At 40.7% G+C, this 17,512-nt stretch overlaps 1 protein-coding gene across 1 annotated transcript in view; it reads left to right on the top strand.

Annotated features, from left to right (window-relative positions):
• Nucleotides 1-16,916, top strand: part of NDRG1 (N-myc downstream regulated 1) — a 39,470-nt gene extending 22,554 nt beyond the window's left edge. Inside the window, exons 4-16 of the mRNA XM_014882129.2 lie at nt 931-1,036; nt 2,457-2,577; nt 4,798-4,860; nt 6,453-6,513; nt 6,970-7,056; nt 8,239-8,295; nt 9,241-9,344; nt 9,716-9,772; nt 10,566-10,617; nt 11,385-11,432; nt 12,968-13,003; nt 14,317-14,368; nt 15,077-16,916. Coding sequence (XP_014737615.2) covers nt 931-1,036; nt 2,457-2,577; nt 4,798-4,860; nt 6,453-6,513; nt 6,970-7,056; nt 8,239-8,295; nt 9,241-9,344; nt 9,716-9,772; nt 10,566-10,617; nt 11,385-11,432; nt 12,968-13,003; nt 14,317-14,368; nt 15,077-15,342 — 1,110 coding nt within the window. The 3' untranslated portion in view covers nt 15,343-16,916. The remainder of the gene's footprint in view (nt 1-930; nt 1,037-2,456; nt 2,578-4,797; nt 4,861-6,452; nt 6,514-6,969; nt 7,057-8,238; nt 8,296-9,240; nt 9,345-9,715; nt 9,773-10,565; nt 10,618-11,384; nt 11,433-12,967; nt 13,004-14,316; nt 14,369-15,076) is intronic.
• The last annotated feature ends 596 nt before the right edge of the window (nt 16,917-17,512 follow it).

Genomic DNA, 17,512 nt, shown 5'->3' with positions numbered 1-17,512 from the left:
TGTAAACAAGTGTCAGGAATAACTGTTGGTGTGATTGCCTTTATATGTGTTGGCAAAATACCAAATTGTTATACCCATCTAAAGTTCAAGTGGAAAAGAAACAAAAAACTGTTCCATCCTTTGTGTAGGTAACATCTAACTTAGAGATTCAAAAGTTGCTGCTCAGGGGGACTTTGGTTTGTTAATGGTGACCTTGGCTTTAAGATCAGTGAGCAGTATAAACTCCTGTTATGCCAAGTTATAGCAGATTACTTCTTAATGTTGTATTTCTGATAACCACCAGAATAATGATGTGGTTATTTTGTTCTATTAGCAAACTTCAGGCAGTTGGGTTTCTGTTCAAGTCTGTACATCACAAGCCATAAAACAAACACATGTGGCTGCTGATTTTATTGGAGGAGACTACTGCAATCACAAGGCTTCACAGTGTAATAAATCCTTATGGCAAATAAGCATATACAAGCTACTTAATGCTGCCTTCCTTGGGGAATAGTGGTTATTTTCTCAGCTAGAGTTCTTTTCCTGGAAATTAGAAATATTTTATCATGGTGACTTGTACTTTTCCAAGTATTGAGAAGCATAATTGTAAACTCCTGTTATTCCAGGTGTCATTACAACAAAACTGTTTTCTTTGTTTTGTTATCCTGCCTTTTAATGTGGTTAAAAACTGTTTAACTATTTCCTCAGTATCTGGTTAGAGCTAGTATCTTGAGTGCTTCTATAATTGTCTGTGGACTGGAGGAGGTGACAGCCAGATGTAAAACATCAGCACAGAGCCCCCTCCTTGGGCGAGGACAGGGGGTGTCAGGATGGAATTGCAGAGCAGACCCTGGGGTGGGGCAGGACCTGTGCCCGTGGTCCATCCAGGGTCTGCTGCAGCAGCTGTGGAGCACTTGGACAATCCTGACAGATTGTTCTTCTCTCTCCCAGGAGCAAGATGTGGAGACCGTGCACGGCTCAGTGCGTGTCACCATGTGTGGCACTCCCAGGGGGAACCGTCCGGCCATCCTCACCTACCACGACATTGGGCTGAACCGTGAGTACACCCCACTCACAGCTCAGCTCCTGGGACAGCACTGCCACACCCAGAGCTGTGGAAGCAGCAGTGCTCAGGAAACCCTTCCCTGGTCCTTGCTTGTTTGTGTGTGTTGGAAGCTGTTAGGTGGCACCTAATTCTTCTCTGTGCAAGTGTAATTCTCAGATTTTTTTTTTTTTTTTTATCCTTGCTCAGTAAATATTTTGAATACTTCAATTAAAGGGGCAAAAGATCTGTTAGTTCACAGTGACTGTGCATGAATGCTGTAAAATATCTCAAGGGGAGGCTGATGGTGTATTGCCAACAGGACTGAAAAGAGAGCTCTGCTGGGGCTTGGGGTCCTGTCTGATAAGCAGCCTTGTGCTGCTGGGGTCTCTATGAATTATGTGTCAAGTCAGTATGAATGAGTGCTGGTTGTGTGACCTTAGCCAGCATTAGGAAAAAATACTTTAAATCTTATCTTTTATCTTATCTGTCATATAATGAGTTAATATCCAGACCTGCTCTAGTTTGTTCTTTTTTCAGTCCTATTTGTTCATGGTTTCTTAATCACTTATCAATATTTAAAAACATCTGCTGATCTACAGGCTGGCTATTGCAAGGGGGTGAATATTACTATTAAGAAAAGAATATTTCTTACCTGTGTTTCATGGAAGTGTCTTTAATTTTGATTTTCAGTGAATCAGGACAGAAAATCTGGAACTTAATTTTTAAATTAAACCCTTTTCCATAGTTACAAAGTTGTTCTGGACTTGCATCTTTTAAAGTTGATTTGAGCTAGCAGTATTTTATATTCTGCCAAGATTTTGCATGTGTGATGTGTGAGGACATTCAGAAGCACACAGAGTATTGGACCATTTTCTAGGCATCTCAAAGATGGTGCTTTTCATGCCAGAAGAAAAAGATGCTAATCTTTTCCCTGTATTAATATTGCTTAAAAATCAGAAATTAGCTCACCTCAAGCCTTGGAGCCTACAGCACTGAGTGTCCCAAAAAGATGCCTTTGTCTTGAGCCATCTGCAGCAGTGGGTCACATGTTTAACTTGTAATATTTGGGCAAAAGCACAAGTCACAATCTTAGCCTTGAATATTTTTTTTCCTCCGTTTGTCTTGACAGAATTAAAGGAAAAAAGATAACAGACAAGGGAATGGATAATTTAATCTGAGACAAAAACTGGGATGAATACTCCTGGCTAAATTTTGTTAGTATTTTAACTTTGCATAAAGAATAATTTTTGAGGAATGAGGTATACCAAGCAAATACTTCTAGTAGATACAAAAATAAGATGGAAAACCTTAGATGACCTGATTTATTCAACCTTGCTTTAACCTACAGGATAGATTAATAAATTATTTTTGTAGCTGCAAACTTAGCATTTCCTTCAGCCTAATTATTTCATATTTTCTTTTCCTTCTCAAGATAAAACTTGCTTCAATCCTCTCTTCAACTTTGAGGATATGCAGGAGATCACCCAGCACTTTGCAGTCTGCCATGTGGATGCCCCTGGTCAGCAGGATGGAGCACCATCTTTCCAGACTGGGTGAGTAGCCAAGGAAACAGCCCCCATGCTATCCTCGTTAGCCTTTCTTTGGAAAAAGTCTTGATCTGCAATTTCATTGAAAAGTACTTGCACCAAGCACAGTAGTTGGCTTTTGAACTTAAATCCTGACACTGTTTCTAAAGTACTGGAGTTCTGGGAGCTCTGTTTTGTTGTGCCAGTTCACAGTAGATTTTGGGGCTGCAATTTTGTGTTTTAGCTCTGATAGTTAGACTGCTTGTAAAGCAGTTCCTTGACCTCTTGTAAATTTAAATATTGAGTTAGCTTGTTTTGTAATGACATCCTGAATATAATTACTAAATGAAAACTAAATTATTATAAACAAGACAGGCATTAACCTCTAGCATCTCTTGTAAATCTGTGGTCTTTATGAAATGGCAGCATGGTAGATGTTAAGTTGATAACCTACCTGGCAAATCCAGGTTTTTGGGCAGTAACAAGGGGATAAACCCTCACAGAAGGTTGTAGGTAGCTGTGTACTCCTGACTGTGCCATGTACCATGCTGTAGCTCTTGGAAACTGTGTGCCATGAGTACTGTCATTGCCAAAATGCTTTACCTGTTTAGGTCAAGTGAGACAGGTTTATCTTGAGAGGCCCCTTGGACAAGAATCAGCTTGGCTGAGGAAGGGGACAGCCAACATGCCAAGGGGAGGATACAAGGCAAGGACCAGTTGTTCTGTAAGAACTACCTATTAAGGAGCTTATAAGTACCCTTACTGCATGAGCCAGTCTGTTTCCCTGCTTAATTTTTAAGCTGGTCTGATGCTGTTGTGAGCTGCAATGGCCCAGTTGTCTATCAGAGCAGCCTACAAAGCTATTTCAGTCCCCCTGTCTTTGCATTTGTTTAAATCATGAGCTTTTAAGTGCCTTAGCCCTCATGTCCTGAACAAGTGTTAATGCTTGACTTGTCAGCTGCAGAGGGCAACTATCATGATCTGTGGCTAGCAAAGACTTGATAAAATCGTGATGGCCTTGTAAGATGTGTTATCTCTACCTGCCCTTCAACTAGACCAGCATGCCCAAATTAAGTCATAGGATCATGGTTTGGTTTGGAAGGGAAACTTGAAGGTTGCCTAGTCCAGTCACCCTCTGCAGTGAGCAGGGACAACTTGATCAGACTGCTCAGAGCCCTGCCCAGCCTGATCTTGAATGTTTGCATCCACCACCTCTATGGGCAACCCTGTTTCAGGGTTTACCACCTTCATTGGAAAAAGACTTTCCTTAGATCTAATTTAAATCTACCCTCTTTTAATTTAAAATCATTACCCCTTATCAGAACTGGCCCCGCTGAAAAGTTTATCCTCATCTTTCTTATAGGTCTCCTTTGAGTACCGAAAGGCTGCAATAAAGTCTCCCAGACCAAAGCTGTTGCAATGATACCAGCTTTTGTCATGTTAAGGTTTAATTTCCCAACAAGAAAAACTAAGAAAATAAAATGTTTCACAGTCCTTAGTGTTTTTTGTTTGGTTATATTTTGGAGGCTAAACTAGAGAATAATCAGGTGTAATTCTGATGGGAAACAGGTTTAAATACATCCTGGACAGATGTCTTCCAGCACTACTGTGCATAGATTTTTTTTTTTTTTCCACATTCTACTCAGTAGAGATTTTGCTCAGAATCTTCTTCTCTCAGTTTTAATTCTGCTTTTAAGAAGACCGGGAGCATTAAAAACAGCTGTTTTTATAGAGCCTTCTTCATCAGCTTCATAGCCTTTCTTATGCCTTCATTTTCTCCATCAATTTTAATGGAAAGCTGTTCTCATTTATTCTACAGTAAATGTTCGTGTCCCTAAAAATATGTGTTTAAGTTTTTTGCAAATATCTAGAACTCATTTCTGTAGTCTCTGATTATGCAATACTTGGAAACTTTTTTGTGGTGGATTAGAAATGCAAACATAGTGAATGTGACTGGAAACTCATCTCTCTTGTTCAAACTTTTTTATAACTTCTGAATGCTAACTTTCCTTGGGAAAGATTTATTGTGGTCTGTTTTGTTCTTAGATGTCTATTGTTCTGTAACATAAATATATATATTATGCTCATATTTCTGCAAGATTACTTGTGCTTGCTCCTGATTTAAATTCAGCTCAAGCACTCAATGATTTCATGATGACCACATTTGGTAGACAGTGATCTGTCTCTCTAAATAGTGTATACTGGTGGATGTGGTGTAGTAACTCCTGAAAAACATGCTTGTTTTAGGTATGTGTATCCCTCCATGGATCAGCTGGCAGAAATGATTCCTGGAATCCTGAAACAGTTTGGGTGAGTGAAGAATTGTTTGCTTATCTTTCTCATTCTCTCTATGTGACCCACTGAAAGAGAAGACATTTGCTTTGGCTTGGCTGTCTGGCATTTTGTTTGCTAGAACTACACTTGTGGTTGTTTTGGATTCCTCTGTTGTAGATGGATTGCTTTTGCCTTGGTTTCTGAAAGAGCTTATTTTTTGGCCCTTTTTGAAATGTCTGTTTATTTTTAAACAGGAAGCAACTTAGGAGAAATCCCATGTGCTTAATTTAGGGGCTTCCTCCAGTATTCTGTGCATCGCCCTCACAGGGGCAGGGCACAGACAATCTGTTCTTCCCACTGTAACAACCCACGTTTTCCTGTGTGGTTAAGCAGGGGGACAAAAAAAGCACAGTCCCATCTGAAGACATTTTACTGTTTTGCTTCTGTGGCTTGAGTGTTTTAGGGGGGGTCAGTCTGACCTCCCTGAGCCTCTTCTACTACCAAGTACAGATGCCAGGTTACCAGTGTTGTAAGACCTAGTGGCAGTGTTCTTGGGTTGTCTACCCACCATGTTTGGGGATTTGTTCTGCCTTAAAGCTCAGATTTAGCAGGAGCTGTAGCTAAGGAAAGGTTCCTTTTCTGTGGAGCTCATGTTCCTGGTACACAGTGGGGAGAGGGCAGGTAGACACGTCCAAGGGGTTTTTAGAACAAGTAGAGAAAACTTGGCATTCAGAGCTAGACAGCTTTGGAAAGCTCAGGCTGGACCATCTCCCTAGTTTAGACATTGCACAGTTATAACCAGCTCTTACAGTATTGTGGACTAGTTTCCCTAAGGGGGTAGTGAGGTAATGTGTACTTTTTGAACTGCCTAATGTCAGGCACAGGGTCATCAGTTCTGTTGCACTATGCAAAAAGATGTGATCAATAACATCACTACCTTGAAAATCAATTAAACTAGAGTGTATTTGCAAAATCTTCATTTAATATTGCTAATGAGAATCAAAACTATCCTCGGGTATTATCCTAAAAGCATTGAATATTCTGTTTTTCTCAGTGGTTTTGTCTAGCCTTCCCGTCCATGTATTTTCTACAAACTTGAAGGTGATGCTTTAAAACTCATTTCAGTTAATGCAAATATTTGGTTTGTCTCTGCCCTGTTTGGTTATGAAGTTTAAACTTCATCACCCCAGTGAATGGATAGCAGGAGATGTTTCCCTGCCAGCCTCCTGTCAGAGAGGAACCAGTGCCCCAGTTGGATAGCACTGATGGGGAGGGCAGGGGGAGCCTGGGGAAGGGGTAACTTTGTATTTAGGCTGCAGATTTCAGGTCTGTATCTTGTGAATTTTTCTGGCAGAGATGAATCATTTCCTCCCAGGATAGAACAATGCTGTGGTTGCTCAGTATATTTACTTAAAGATAAGTGAGGATTGCTGCTGCCCTGCAGTGCATGAGGAGCAGGGTCCTGCAAATATTGCTGGGGCCACTGACATTGCTGAGGGTCCACAGCTTGCCCAAGCTGAGCCCACCCTTCTGTAGATACACGTTGGCATGTGAAAGAGGAAGGCCACTGGTGTAATTTATTTTCAGCACCCTTCCTCATTTGTCTGTTCTGTTTTATTGCTGTGCAGGCTGAAGACCATCATAGGAATGGGAACTGGAGCTGGTGCTTACATTTTAACCAGATTTGCTGTAAGTTTTGTGGAGCTTCCTTAAAGCCTCAAACCTGATTTCCCTTACATGTTTTTGTCCTCGTAGAGTGCATGGAGAATTCCTGTTCTGCTGTGCCCAGTTAAGTATGCAAGCCAGGCTTTTAAGTGAAATACCACAATCTGCAGGATAGCTAATCCAGAAGACCCAGATTTTCCATTTTAAGGCCTGGGCTCTACCCAGTTAATTTGCAGAAGGTTTTTATAATGGGAGTTCTCTATTTAAACTGAGGGTGGAGAAAAAGTTAAATCCTAATGTTCTCCAGCTGCTCAGTTGAATTACTCTAATGATTTTTTTTCCATACATATGCTTCTTTTTTGCAAGATAAAACTAGACCTACCACTTTCTTCCCTATGACATAATTTGTTAATTTAATTTTTTTGCTGACTGTTGAGCAGCAAAGGATATCTGATGAATTTTAGATCTTCTCTTTTGCAGTTAAACCATGCGGACATGGTAGAGGGATTAGTTCTCATTAATGTAAACCCTTGTGCTGAAGGTTGGATGGACTGGGCAGCAACTAAGGTAAACAACTTTAAGTTAGAAAAATAAATCTTACTGCACTGTGGGACATGAGGAGCTTGGCAGCCTTGTATGTCAAGGCATGGCTGTAGATACAAAACATCCTGGGCTAATTCGTTTGGGGTTTATTCTTCCATTTGCAAAAAAACTTCATACAGGGCTAGTGATAAAAATAAGTATTTTGAGAAAATAGATACATGGGGCACAATGGAGCTACTGGGACAATTCTTAAGAGCTCATAACTGCTAGGGAGAGCAGTTTACCTGGACATGGTAGCTTTGGCAATATCTTTCAAGAAAACTTCAAGTGCAGTGCAGCATTCAGTGCTTTCTTTTCCATGGCTTTATTTACCAACATGGTCCAAAATATGAAGCAGAGCACAGAAAAATGTCCAGAACAGCATCCTCTATGTTTCAATTATCTGTCTTAGATGCCAAAAGGACTCAGAAAAGAGCATTGGCTACAGATTGTTCACACAACCAGCAAATGTTGATATAAAAGAAACTCCTAGGAGAAACTTGGAGAGCCAGGATGTAACATTCTTTCAAGGCTTAGTTACTAAATATATTCCTATATCAAATTTATCAGAATAAACTGACAGACAAACTTATTTAAATGAACTGTAGTAACTTTTCTATGCTGAAGTGAACCTCCTGATCCATTTCAATTCTCACCCAATGCTGCAGTGCATTAAATTCTTTCATATCTGTGCCTCTGCCTTCCATGTCTCAAGGTGAGTATTGCTCACCTCAAGAGCACAGCAGGTGCCTTAACTTCTTGTGTCCTTCCAAAACAGAAGCATTTACTGTGGGTTGTGAGCTTCTGGTACCAGTTCCATTGCATTGTCAGGGTGGGTTGTTAGGGAGGGGAGTGGGCAGTGAGGTTAAATGACACCCACTGGGCTGGTTTGCTTGGGAAATTCCTGCAGGGAATGATTCCCTATACACCTATGCCCCTAGCAGTGTATTGTCTGTATGACTTCGTTAGAGAAGATATCTGATGAGGATGACTCAAACATTAACCCCTAATGGTGTTCTAGTTGGATTGAGATGGGGAAATATCAGTTTAGGATATTGTACATTTAGAGGGCACAGAAACACCCACTGGTCTATTTATGGGTAATTGGAAGGTGTCATTTGTTCAGGGGCTGTGTTAATAGCAGATACTTAGGTAATCTTTGTTTAGATTTCAGGTTGGACAAATGCTTTGCCAGACATGGTCATTTCACATCTATTTGGAAAGGTAATGTTCAAAAGATTCCTCTGATATATTCAGTATTTACCTCCTGGGGCTGTGAGAGGTGTGGAAGCTTTCAGTTAAACAACAAAAGATGAAGTTAAACTGACATAGGATTCATATTCGTGTCCCTAGCATTTTGGGCAGTATTCTGCCATGGGGTTTTCTGTGTATTGAGTACTCAAGTGCAACTCAGCTGTGAAAACTCTAATAGGGGCAGCTCCCTGTCTAGGCAGCCAACACTTAAGCATGAGTATAAGAGTTGTATATGGTCATGTTCTGAGCTGAAAAACCTCACAGATTTTTTTTTATATAATATACTTGTAACTCTGTGACAGCTGGTCATTAGTATTAATGGTGCTCTTCAGTGCAAGCCTAATGCAAAGTGCTAGAATGTTTTCTGAGGCTACTTTGCTGTGCTTGAAATTGTTAGTAAATGCAATGGAAAACCCTATTCCAGCAGAACAAGGAACTAATCTATATTAGATTTAGATAATTAGACTTTAGAACCCAACTGTTTGAAAATGTTACTGATTGAAGTCCTGGAAGCTTAGTTATTTACTATTGTGAAACTGAGTTCCACATTATGGTTTGTTAGCTTTCAACATCTGCTTTTCTCTGGAAACATTTATTAGGCTTCTTAGCTTGGATCTTCCTTTTTTGTTTTAAAACTTCTCACTTGTCTGACTGTAACCATCTGCACTACAACATGTTTTGCAATTGTGAAATTTTAACATTATAACATACTTCAGTTTTAAATTGAAAATTGTGGTACTGTGATCAGAAGCTAATATTAATTGTGGGTGACTTTCCTGGGTGCTGAAAGCTGTCCCTTCCCTCAAGGTGCACTCCTGTTGTGCAGATAGGAGTCTGATACACAACTACTGTGCCATGTCTTCAGATCCTTTCAGAAAATAGCCCCTGTTCTGAACAATTCTGTCTCCACTTTAGGAGGAGATTCACAGCAACCATGACCTGATCCATACTTACCGTCAGCATATCATTAATGATATGAATCAAACCAACCTTCATCTCTTTGTCAACTCTTACAACAGGTAAATACATTTACCTGATTTCTAACTGGAAACTTTTAAAAGGCTGTCCAGCTCTTTAGAGACAGTATTTCTTGTGTGGTGGGATTAAATGTGCTCCCCCAGTATAAAGTTCTGCTTAATAGTGCCTTTAGGGATCTCAGGTGGTTTGCTTACTGGAGAAGGACCTTATGCACTTGTGGGGTGAAAGGTTGTACACTGGGACTGAACATGGATCCTTCAGTCCAAGTGTGGTTCTACATCAGTTATGGAGACCACAACATACGTCAGATTAAATTAACATGTGTCTGTGCCTTCTCTAAACTAGAAGAATATAAAAGTATCTATAAAATTCTAGTGTATCAAAAGCCTTTGTCATCTCTATTTTCTTTTAGTCGGCGAGACCTAGAGATTGAGCGCCCTGTTCCTGGAGTGAATGTTGTCACCCTTCAGTAAGTATTTTATTTGAGAGCTTACTGCAAGTCAGGGACTGCCATTAGGAAGAACTCCTCTCTTCAGACCTGGCAAACATACTGAAATTTAAAGTTAAGTACTTCCTGTCAGTGTGCATCTGAAAATTTGGGCTTAAAGTACTTGAAAAGTTAGTGTATTCATGCTATATATGAAATGTGAAATATGTTCTAGTTAATGGAAACTATAGCTCTGAAGGCACTTGAGCTGTGCTTATACAACCTAAAAACCCCAGCCTAAAACTGTTTAGAAAACCAACCAAACGATAAAAACTTTCAGGAAGATAGAGCAGATTATGAGAATGACTGTCAGATCATCTGCCTTTTGCTTATGCTGCAACTTGTGCAACATAAGTTGTCAAGCCCTTCCTAGCTCAGCTGCTGGTGGTTATACACAGGAGACTCTGTTCATCTGACAATCTGTTTGGAATTGGGTGGACAGATCCAAAAGTTGGAACTCAGGGGCCTAGGGGGTGGTAGGTGTGAGACTTTGATGCTGATGCCTACATTCAATTTCTTATAAAGCAAGGAAGGAATAAGAGCCCTGGCAAGGGCTGATTTGCTGCCAGCTGGGGAAAAGAACAGGTTTTCAGGCAAGAAATCAGATCAGGTCAGTAGGCCTCCAGCTAATGCAGGATTTAATACATCTTTAAGGTGTCTGGAATGCAAACCAAATCATTTTCACACACTTAACTGTTTCACCCTTGAAGAGACACAAAATGCAGTTCTGGGCTGGGTGGCAGAGATAAAACCACTTGTGTGTGCTTCTTTGCAGGTGTCCTGTCCTCCTGGTGGTCGGTGACAGCTCCCCAGCAGTGGATGCTGTGGTGGGTACCTCAAGCCATCTTTGCCACCCTGCTGAGGATGGGTGGGTGAGCCAAGGGAGCTGCAAGAGGCCGGCAGAGCCCCTGCCACACAGCAGCCCTGCTGGCTTGCAATCCAGCCCAGTGGCTCTGCTCTTCCAGACTGCAGGAGAGCTGCCATTAATTCCATGCTGTTTGTCCCCTCTGCCTGTGCACTATTATTTAATAGCTACCACGTTAGGAACAATCACCACAGCAGTTCCAGTGAACCGCAAATATTTTCCTTTAGAGAGGAATCTGCTGCTGGTATTTTAACTTGCTGTGTGGTGCTGGAGCTGTGCCCTGGGTCACTCTGGAAGTGAACAGCTTCTTTCTGACCATTATAACTCTCCCCAGATGACTGGATGACTTCAAATGTTGTGCCTTAATGGGCATGCCCAGCCTGCTGGCCCATGGCCACATGGCTGCTCACCACTTGGGATGCTACCAGATGGACCCAAATCACAAGATAAACAATACTTGTTGCCACTGAAGTCCCAGAAACAGATGAAAAAAAAAGTCTCCAGTTCCCAACTATGGGTTTGTACATGGAAAAAATGCAGTTAAAAATGTGAGCTGACTTACTTGGGTTTAAAGATGTGTATATGTATACACAGTCTTCATACAGAATCATAAGACACTCAGTTTAGTCTGTATTAAGTCAGAAGTCAAGGTGTTGAATCTCTTTTTGTACAAGAGTTCATACTTCAAATCTTGTGTGCAATGCCTTATGCTGCTATTCTTTTCTATAGGTTGAATGCAACTCAAAGCTGGACCCAACAAGGACCACACTTCTGAAGGTAATAACAAATTGTGCTTTTTAAAATAAACATTCCTCTCACATAAGACCAGTTGGATTAGCTAAAAAAGCAGAACTAGAGTGATGTGTTGCAATACTGATAATACAGTGAGAATCGAGTTGATTTAAAAAGACAGTTCCTTCAGGGTGAGAGTATTTTAGTGGGATAAACAAGACTAGGGGCTTCTTGTCAGAATTAACAGCATGGAATTTCTCAGCTCCTCCATTTTAGACTAGTAGGGATGAAAGTTGAAATGTTCAGTATTTCACATACCCATAATGAATTTGACTAGAGCTGGCAAAGCTGATCTTAAGATATTTCGAAAGGTTTTGAAAAGCTGTGAGCAAAGTAGGAGTGTAAACCAGTTCATTCTGTTCCTGTGCTTGCCTTTCAGCAGCAGTGTCAGGTGAATCAACAGCTAATCTATCAGCCACAGTTTGGTCAACCTGCCTTTTATGAGGCTACAGTCCAGGATATTTTACTGCTCTTTTCCAGAAAAAAAAATTGTAAAATGCACTTACAAGCAGCAGAACATCATGCAAAGGCCTTGGCTGATATTTGGTATTCAGAGTATGACTGCAATCTTTAGCTTGTTACTGATGAAGTAATAGCATGCAAACAGTGAAACAAATCTGGTCACACTTTGAAAGTTTCTACTGCATCTCTTTAGTGAACTAGTCAGTGAAAATTATAGTAAAGAAAGATGTTTAATTTTTTTCCTCCTAACATTGAAGAGCTACACTGCTGCCCTATAATGTGGGTGGCAGACACCCTAAAAAAGTTTCTGACACTCAGACCTTGTATCAGTGGCCAGACTTTGCTCAGTCCAGGGATATGGCTGATACCAAATCCTGCTGCAGGTCTGTTTTGCTGCTAACTAATCCTAGATAGGATTTGGGGTTTCCTGTCATTTACAACTCTACTGTTTTCAGCTTGTAGTGTTCCTTGGAACAGGACTGTTTTTGTTGGGTTGACTTTGAGGGGTGGAGTGGCAGGAAAAATGAAATGCTCCAAAAATATTTCATGCACTTGAGATAGCTTTTTTTTTTTTTATTTTATTATTCATTTGGCTTTCCCTGCTTCCCTTGGCAAGTCAGCCTGATGCTTGCCATTAGCAATCTAAGCAAATCGTTTTTCCCTCTCACCTCTGAGCTTTTAGGTGATTGTTTTCTCTACCCTGTTTGTCATCCATGTCAATATAGAGTCATATTATTGTAATTCAGAGCTGAATTTGCAACCAGGACTAATAGGCTGGTTTCTAAGAAACTGATAATCACTGCCCAGCAAAAAGCATTTGTAGCTCCAGCTGATGCTTTCCCTGAGTATCCAGACACTTTGTGGTTTTCTGGGGTGCAATTGTAGCTTTCATAAACATTTAACAGCTTGCTTTGATAGTTTACCCGTGTGTATGTTACTCACACTACAAAAGGAAGTGGTTTCTCTGCCAGATAGCTAAAAAGGTCATTTCAATATATCCTGAGCATAAGTGAGCTCCTCTGGCATTATGCTAACTGGCTGTTCTCATCCTGTTTCAGATGGCTGACTGCGGTGGGCTCCCCCAAGTTTCCCAGGTAGGATTTGGCTGGAGGAAATCCTACTAATCATGTTCTGCAGCGTGTCAGACTGCAGCAAATGGGTGTTTTCCTGTAGGGTACTGGCTGTTCCCAAATGTCAGCCAAAAGGATGGTTATGATTTCATGAATAATGATGTCAGTCATATGAGCTTTCTTTTTTACTTTAAAGAGCAATGAAATGCAAAATTAAGATTGGGAGGGGATATTTTCACTAATAAAGTCTAAACCTCGTGAAGAACTGAGGTGGGAATGCAGAGGTATTAGTTTATGCCTATTTACTAAGATAATGTGGATTAGGGCTTGAGCCACTGACATTTTAAAAACATTCTTGCTTGGACTATTTATAGTGTACATCAGGAAAGTGGGAGACAGGAAATAACAATGCTGGGTTATTGCATACACTGGCTCAGCTTGACTGTGGATGAACTGGACTTTAAAACACATTTCAGCATAAGTTCCAAGCTGCTAATAAAGCCAGGCTGGCAAAGATAAAATTTACCTATACCCTTGTGTTGCTTCACTAAAAGAGCTGATTTGTAAAATCAGCTTTGGAATGTGATCTAACACTTAAACAGATTTCTAAGCAGTATAAAGTAGTGTTTGTGAGCTTCAGGGAAAGCTGAATTTGTAATTGCCTGCAGCAGAAGTCCCTGTGCAGGCAGTGTATGCTCCAACAGTGTAAACTGGGAAAAGGCTTTAAAGCCTCACAGTAGAATGTATATTGCTTCTGTTATAGAGAGTCTGTTCTTTGCAGTGGTTCAGAGAATTATGAAAAGAATATTTTCATGTGAAATAATTGAGACACTGAAGCTTATGTGGCCACTGTTAGCAGAAGAAAAAAATGAGGTGCTTCATTGCAAGGATGTTGGTTGTAGGCAGTTGTGCTTGTGTATTCCTGGTGAGTTTTTTTTGCCCTATAAACATAACTATCAGCTCTGAATAGCTGAATCTGTTCTCAACTGATCAGGAATTATTCAATTACTGGTCTTGTATGAACTGCCTTGTACATTTTGTTAGGCCAGTTGTTTTAGTTTGGTTCACCTGCCTCAGTAACTGCACAAGTCAAGTTTTGAGCCAGATTCAGACCACTTGTGTTCCCTGGATCGCAAATGCATGTATCCATTTTGTAAAATAATGGGGAGATGACAACGAAGGGGAATAGTGGAATTTTCTTATAAATGAAGCTTTCATACAGTCAGTAGAACGCAGAGAATATTTAATGTGTCCCTGTTAAGATAGACCATCTATGAAATCTGTAACATTACAACCTACTGAGCACTTCCTACAATAACTCTGTCTCTCCTTTGCAGCCTGCCAAGCTGGCTGAAGCTTTCAAATACTTTGTTCAGGGAATGGGATACAGTAAGTATTTGTTTTATTGAATGCCTGATCTTGCTACTGAAGTTAATTGGGCATCTAAGCACCCAGACTCCCATCCCAGATGTGTCACCTTTTCCCTTTTGGATATGCATTTGCAAGGGGGGAAAAATCACATGCTTTATCTGGGCAAAGGGTTTTCAAACCAAGTGATGTTATTAAATAGTAGAGAGCTTTGTGAATAGCTCTTTTACTTTATCTCAATGTTTTTAAGGTGACTATTTGTAAGTGTCCCCTCTTAGCATCAAAGGACATGGGTCATCTACTGCACACAATATTTAAAACCTCTTTGGCTCAGAGGCTTCTTTGAGTTGTAGCTGTTTGTTTTTCACATATTTGCTCCTGACAGCTGCTGTGAGGATGCACTATGAGCCTGGGCTGCCAGCAAAGGTTGAATATTGTAAAGTAATGGGAGGGCTGATGAGTCTTTTCAGTTTCCCTCTGGATTCTTGCAGCCACAGCAGTGTGCCCTAAAGTTTCTTGAATCCCTCAGCCCTGGCCGCTAATTGCACTATAGTAATTTGTTCTTAATTACATGCCTGGAGCAGGGGATGTACTTCTGCATGTGAAGGTAGCCTGAGAAGTATCTGTTCAACCATGAAAACTCCTCCTGGTGTGGTTAAGCTGAGAGGAAGGCAAGGGCTTCCTTCCAAGTCCATGCAGTGAGGTATTAATGAAAGACTCTTCTTCCAGTGCCCTCTGCCAGCATGACCAGGCTGATGAGGTCCCGCACGGCTTCTGGCTCCAGTGTCACCTCCTTGGAAGGACAGAGGAGCCGTTCCCACACCGGGGAGGGCACGAGGAGCAGATCCCACACCGGGGAAGGCACGAGGAGCAGATCCCACACCGGGGATGGCTCCAGGAACCGCTCCCACACAGACACACGGATCGAGCTGACGCCGAACTCGGCCAGCAACGCTGAACAATCAAGCCCCAAATCCATGGAAGTGTCCTGTTAGATGGCTGTGGGAGGTTTTAAACTGGTCACAGTGTGAAAAAGTAATGGATGCCCCCTGTGTTTCACAAAACCATAACTGGTATTAATCTCTAGCTATTCTGTAGGATGAACTCTGTTCACCAGGGTCTGAGAGGGACCAAAGAAAAGAAGCATCTCATTTGCTCTATCATTATTCTTGTATCTCAGACAGCTGCTGCTATTGTGACCTCCTTCAGTGGATGCCAAATTCTAAAGGATACTTGCCAAAAGCTGATGTGGTTGTAAACACTTCAGAGTCAAACCAGAATTGCTCAATACCCTCCTTTAAAATCAAAGCTGTTACAGGCCCCTTTATCTCTTATTCTCTTGAAGTAAACTGGCACAGTTTGAGATGAGTTTCAAAGTGGGGGAGAAAAATAACTTTTAAGGATGACTAAGAAAAGGAAATGAAACAAATGTGCTATGGCCTCATGTTGAAGCTGGAGTTGAATTCATTGTATATAGCTTGACTTCAAATGATAGAAGAGTTAACGTATCGTGCATTTATAGGCCTTCTAATTCATTAGTATGCAAGCCTGTTTTCCTATGTACAATAATATACTACTAAAATAGGCAATTTTAATGTGACTTTGAGATGAACTAAATCTTTAAGGTTTTCATTTCACTTTTTTGAGATTTAGTTCCAGTCTTCCTTTCCTTCCCCCCTCCTAGACCCTAAAACCTGCTTAGCCAAATGAGGACAGGATTTAAATTTGGTAAGCAAAGTAGAATTTCCTGTTTGGGAACTTGGGCCAAAGGGTTTACCAAACTGCAGAAGTTGGTGTAGTTGTAACAAGTAGGATAGCTGTACATGCCAGCTAAGCAGAGACAGCTTGATATTTCCTTCAGAAAGCTTCTTATCTTTGCAGCTCAAGTTTTTTGTCCAGCACAATTGTGATAAATTTGGAATTCTGTAAGCAAAGACAGATCCAGCTGTTCTTTGTCAGGAGAGATGAATAACTGTGGGATGGGCATGTAATTAGATACTGTACATTCAACTGCCACTAATTACTAGATCTGAAACTGATGAGACCTCACTGGTGCTGAAAAGTGTATTCCACGAAGTGGTGGAGCAGCAACATTCTATCTCTGGAATACAGTGTCTAATGACTTTGTAAATGTCATGATCTGCTGGTTCTGCATCATTTACATGGCCTTGGGTTGCTTTCTTTGAACCTAGTGGCTTGATACCTTTCTGCCACTCAGAATGTCACAGTTGGGTGTCTTTAAGTTTGTCCTTCCACAGCTAGTGGGACAGGATTTCCAGAGCTCCAGTGCATACCTGCTGAATTGCAGTCCTCACACAAACAAAAAGCTCAAATGCAGAGTGGTTAAATAGCAAACGTTAATACTTTGGGATTGCTTGTTCAGAAGAACACCATCTAGGTTACTTTATATTGACTAACTTCAGCTCTTGTGTAGAATATCCATAACATTTTGTGGGAAGAAAAGACAATTTTCAGAAAGAATAAAGCTATTGTGTAAAGTCTATCAAGAAAAGTTTCTTAATGAAGTATTTGTATTTATTTCAAAACAAATAAATTTGTAACTTTGCAATGTCTGGTGTCTTCATATTTTACCAGGAGTAAAATACTTTTTCAGTCAAAATATATTCTTGTCATCCCTTTATATCAATGAAGTCCTTTTGATTTTGCTCAGATCTGTCATCCCTCTCTTTTGTGCTCAGACCTTTCCCTGCTCTAGCCTACTATTCTAAGAAAACACCACATGCTTCAGCATAATTGACTATTTTACTACTAAAGTATATGGAAATATAGGAAAATATTGAGCCGTGGTACAGAGTGCTATTTGCTGTTTGAACTTTGTCTCCCTGGATAAAATACTGTGTAGTGCACAGATCTGGGGTCTGACTTCCTCACTGGAGTTGGTGCCACACTCATTGCATCCTCTTTGCTCTTTAAATCCATTGATGTGATGAGTTCCCCATGAATCTCTGGTGTTATTCAGGCCTCCTGACTGAAATTGCAGATGCCACTCTTTTTGAGTCTCCTACAAAAATGTAACTTCAGGGAAGTAAAGATTAACCTAGTGATGTACTGGAGTTTTCAGGGGCAGGTGCTTTGATGACTTTGCTGGGACTATTTTGGGCTGCTCCTTCCTCCTCTGTCTCAAAAACTCCTGTGATAGGAAGA

This window comes from Sturnus vulgaris, chromosome 1 (genome assembly GCF_052056855.1).
Source record: "Sturnus vulgaris isolate bStuVul1 chromosome 1, bStuVul1.hap1, whole genome shotgun sequence".
Taxonomy (NCBI): Eukaryota; Metazoa; Chordata; class Aves; order Passeriformes; family Sturnidae; genus Sturnus; species Sturnus vulgaris.
Note: the sequence above shows the minus strand (reverse complement) of the source record. Positions and strands in the feature narration are given on the sequence as shown.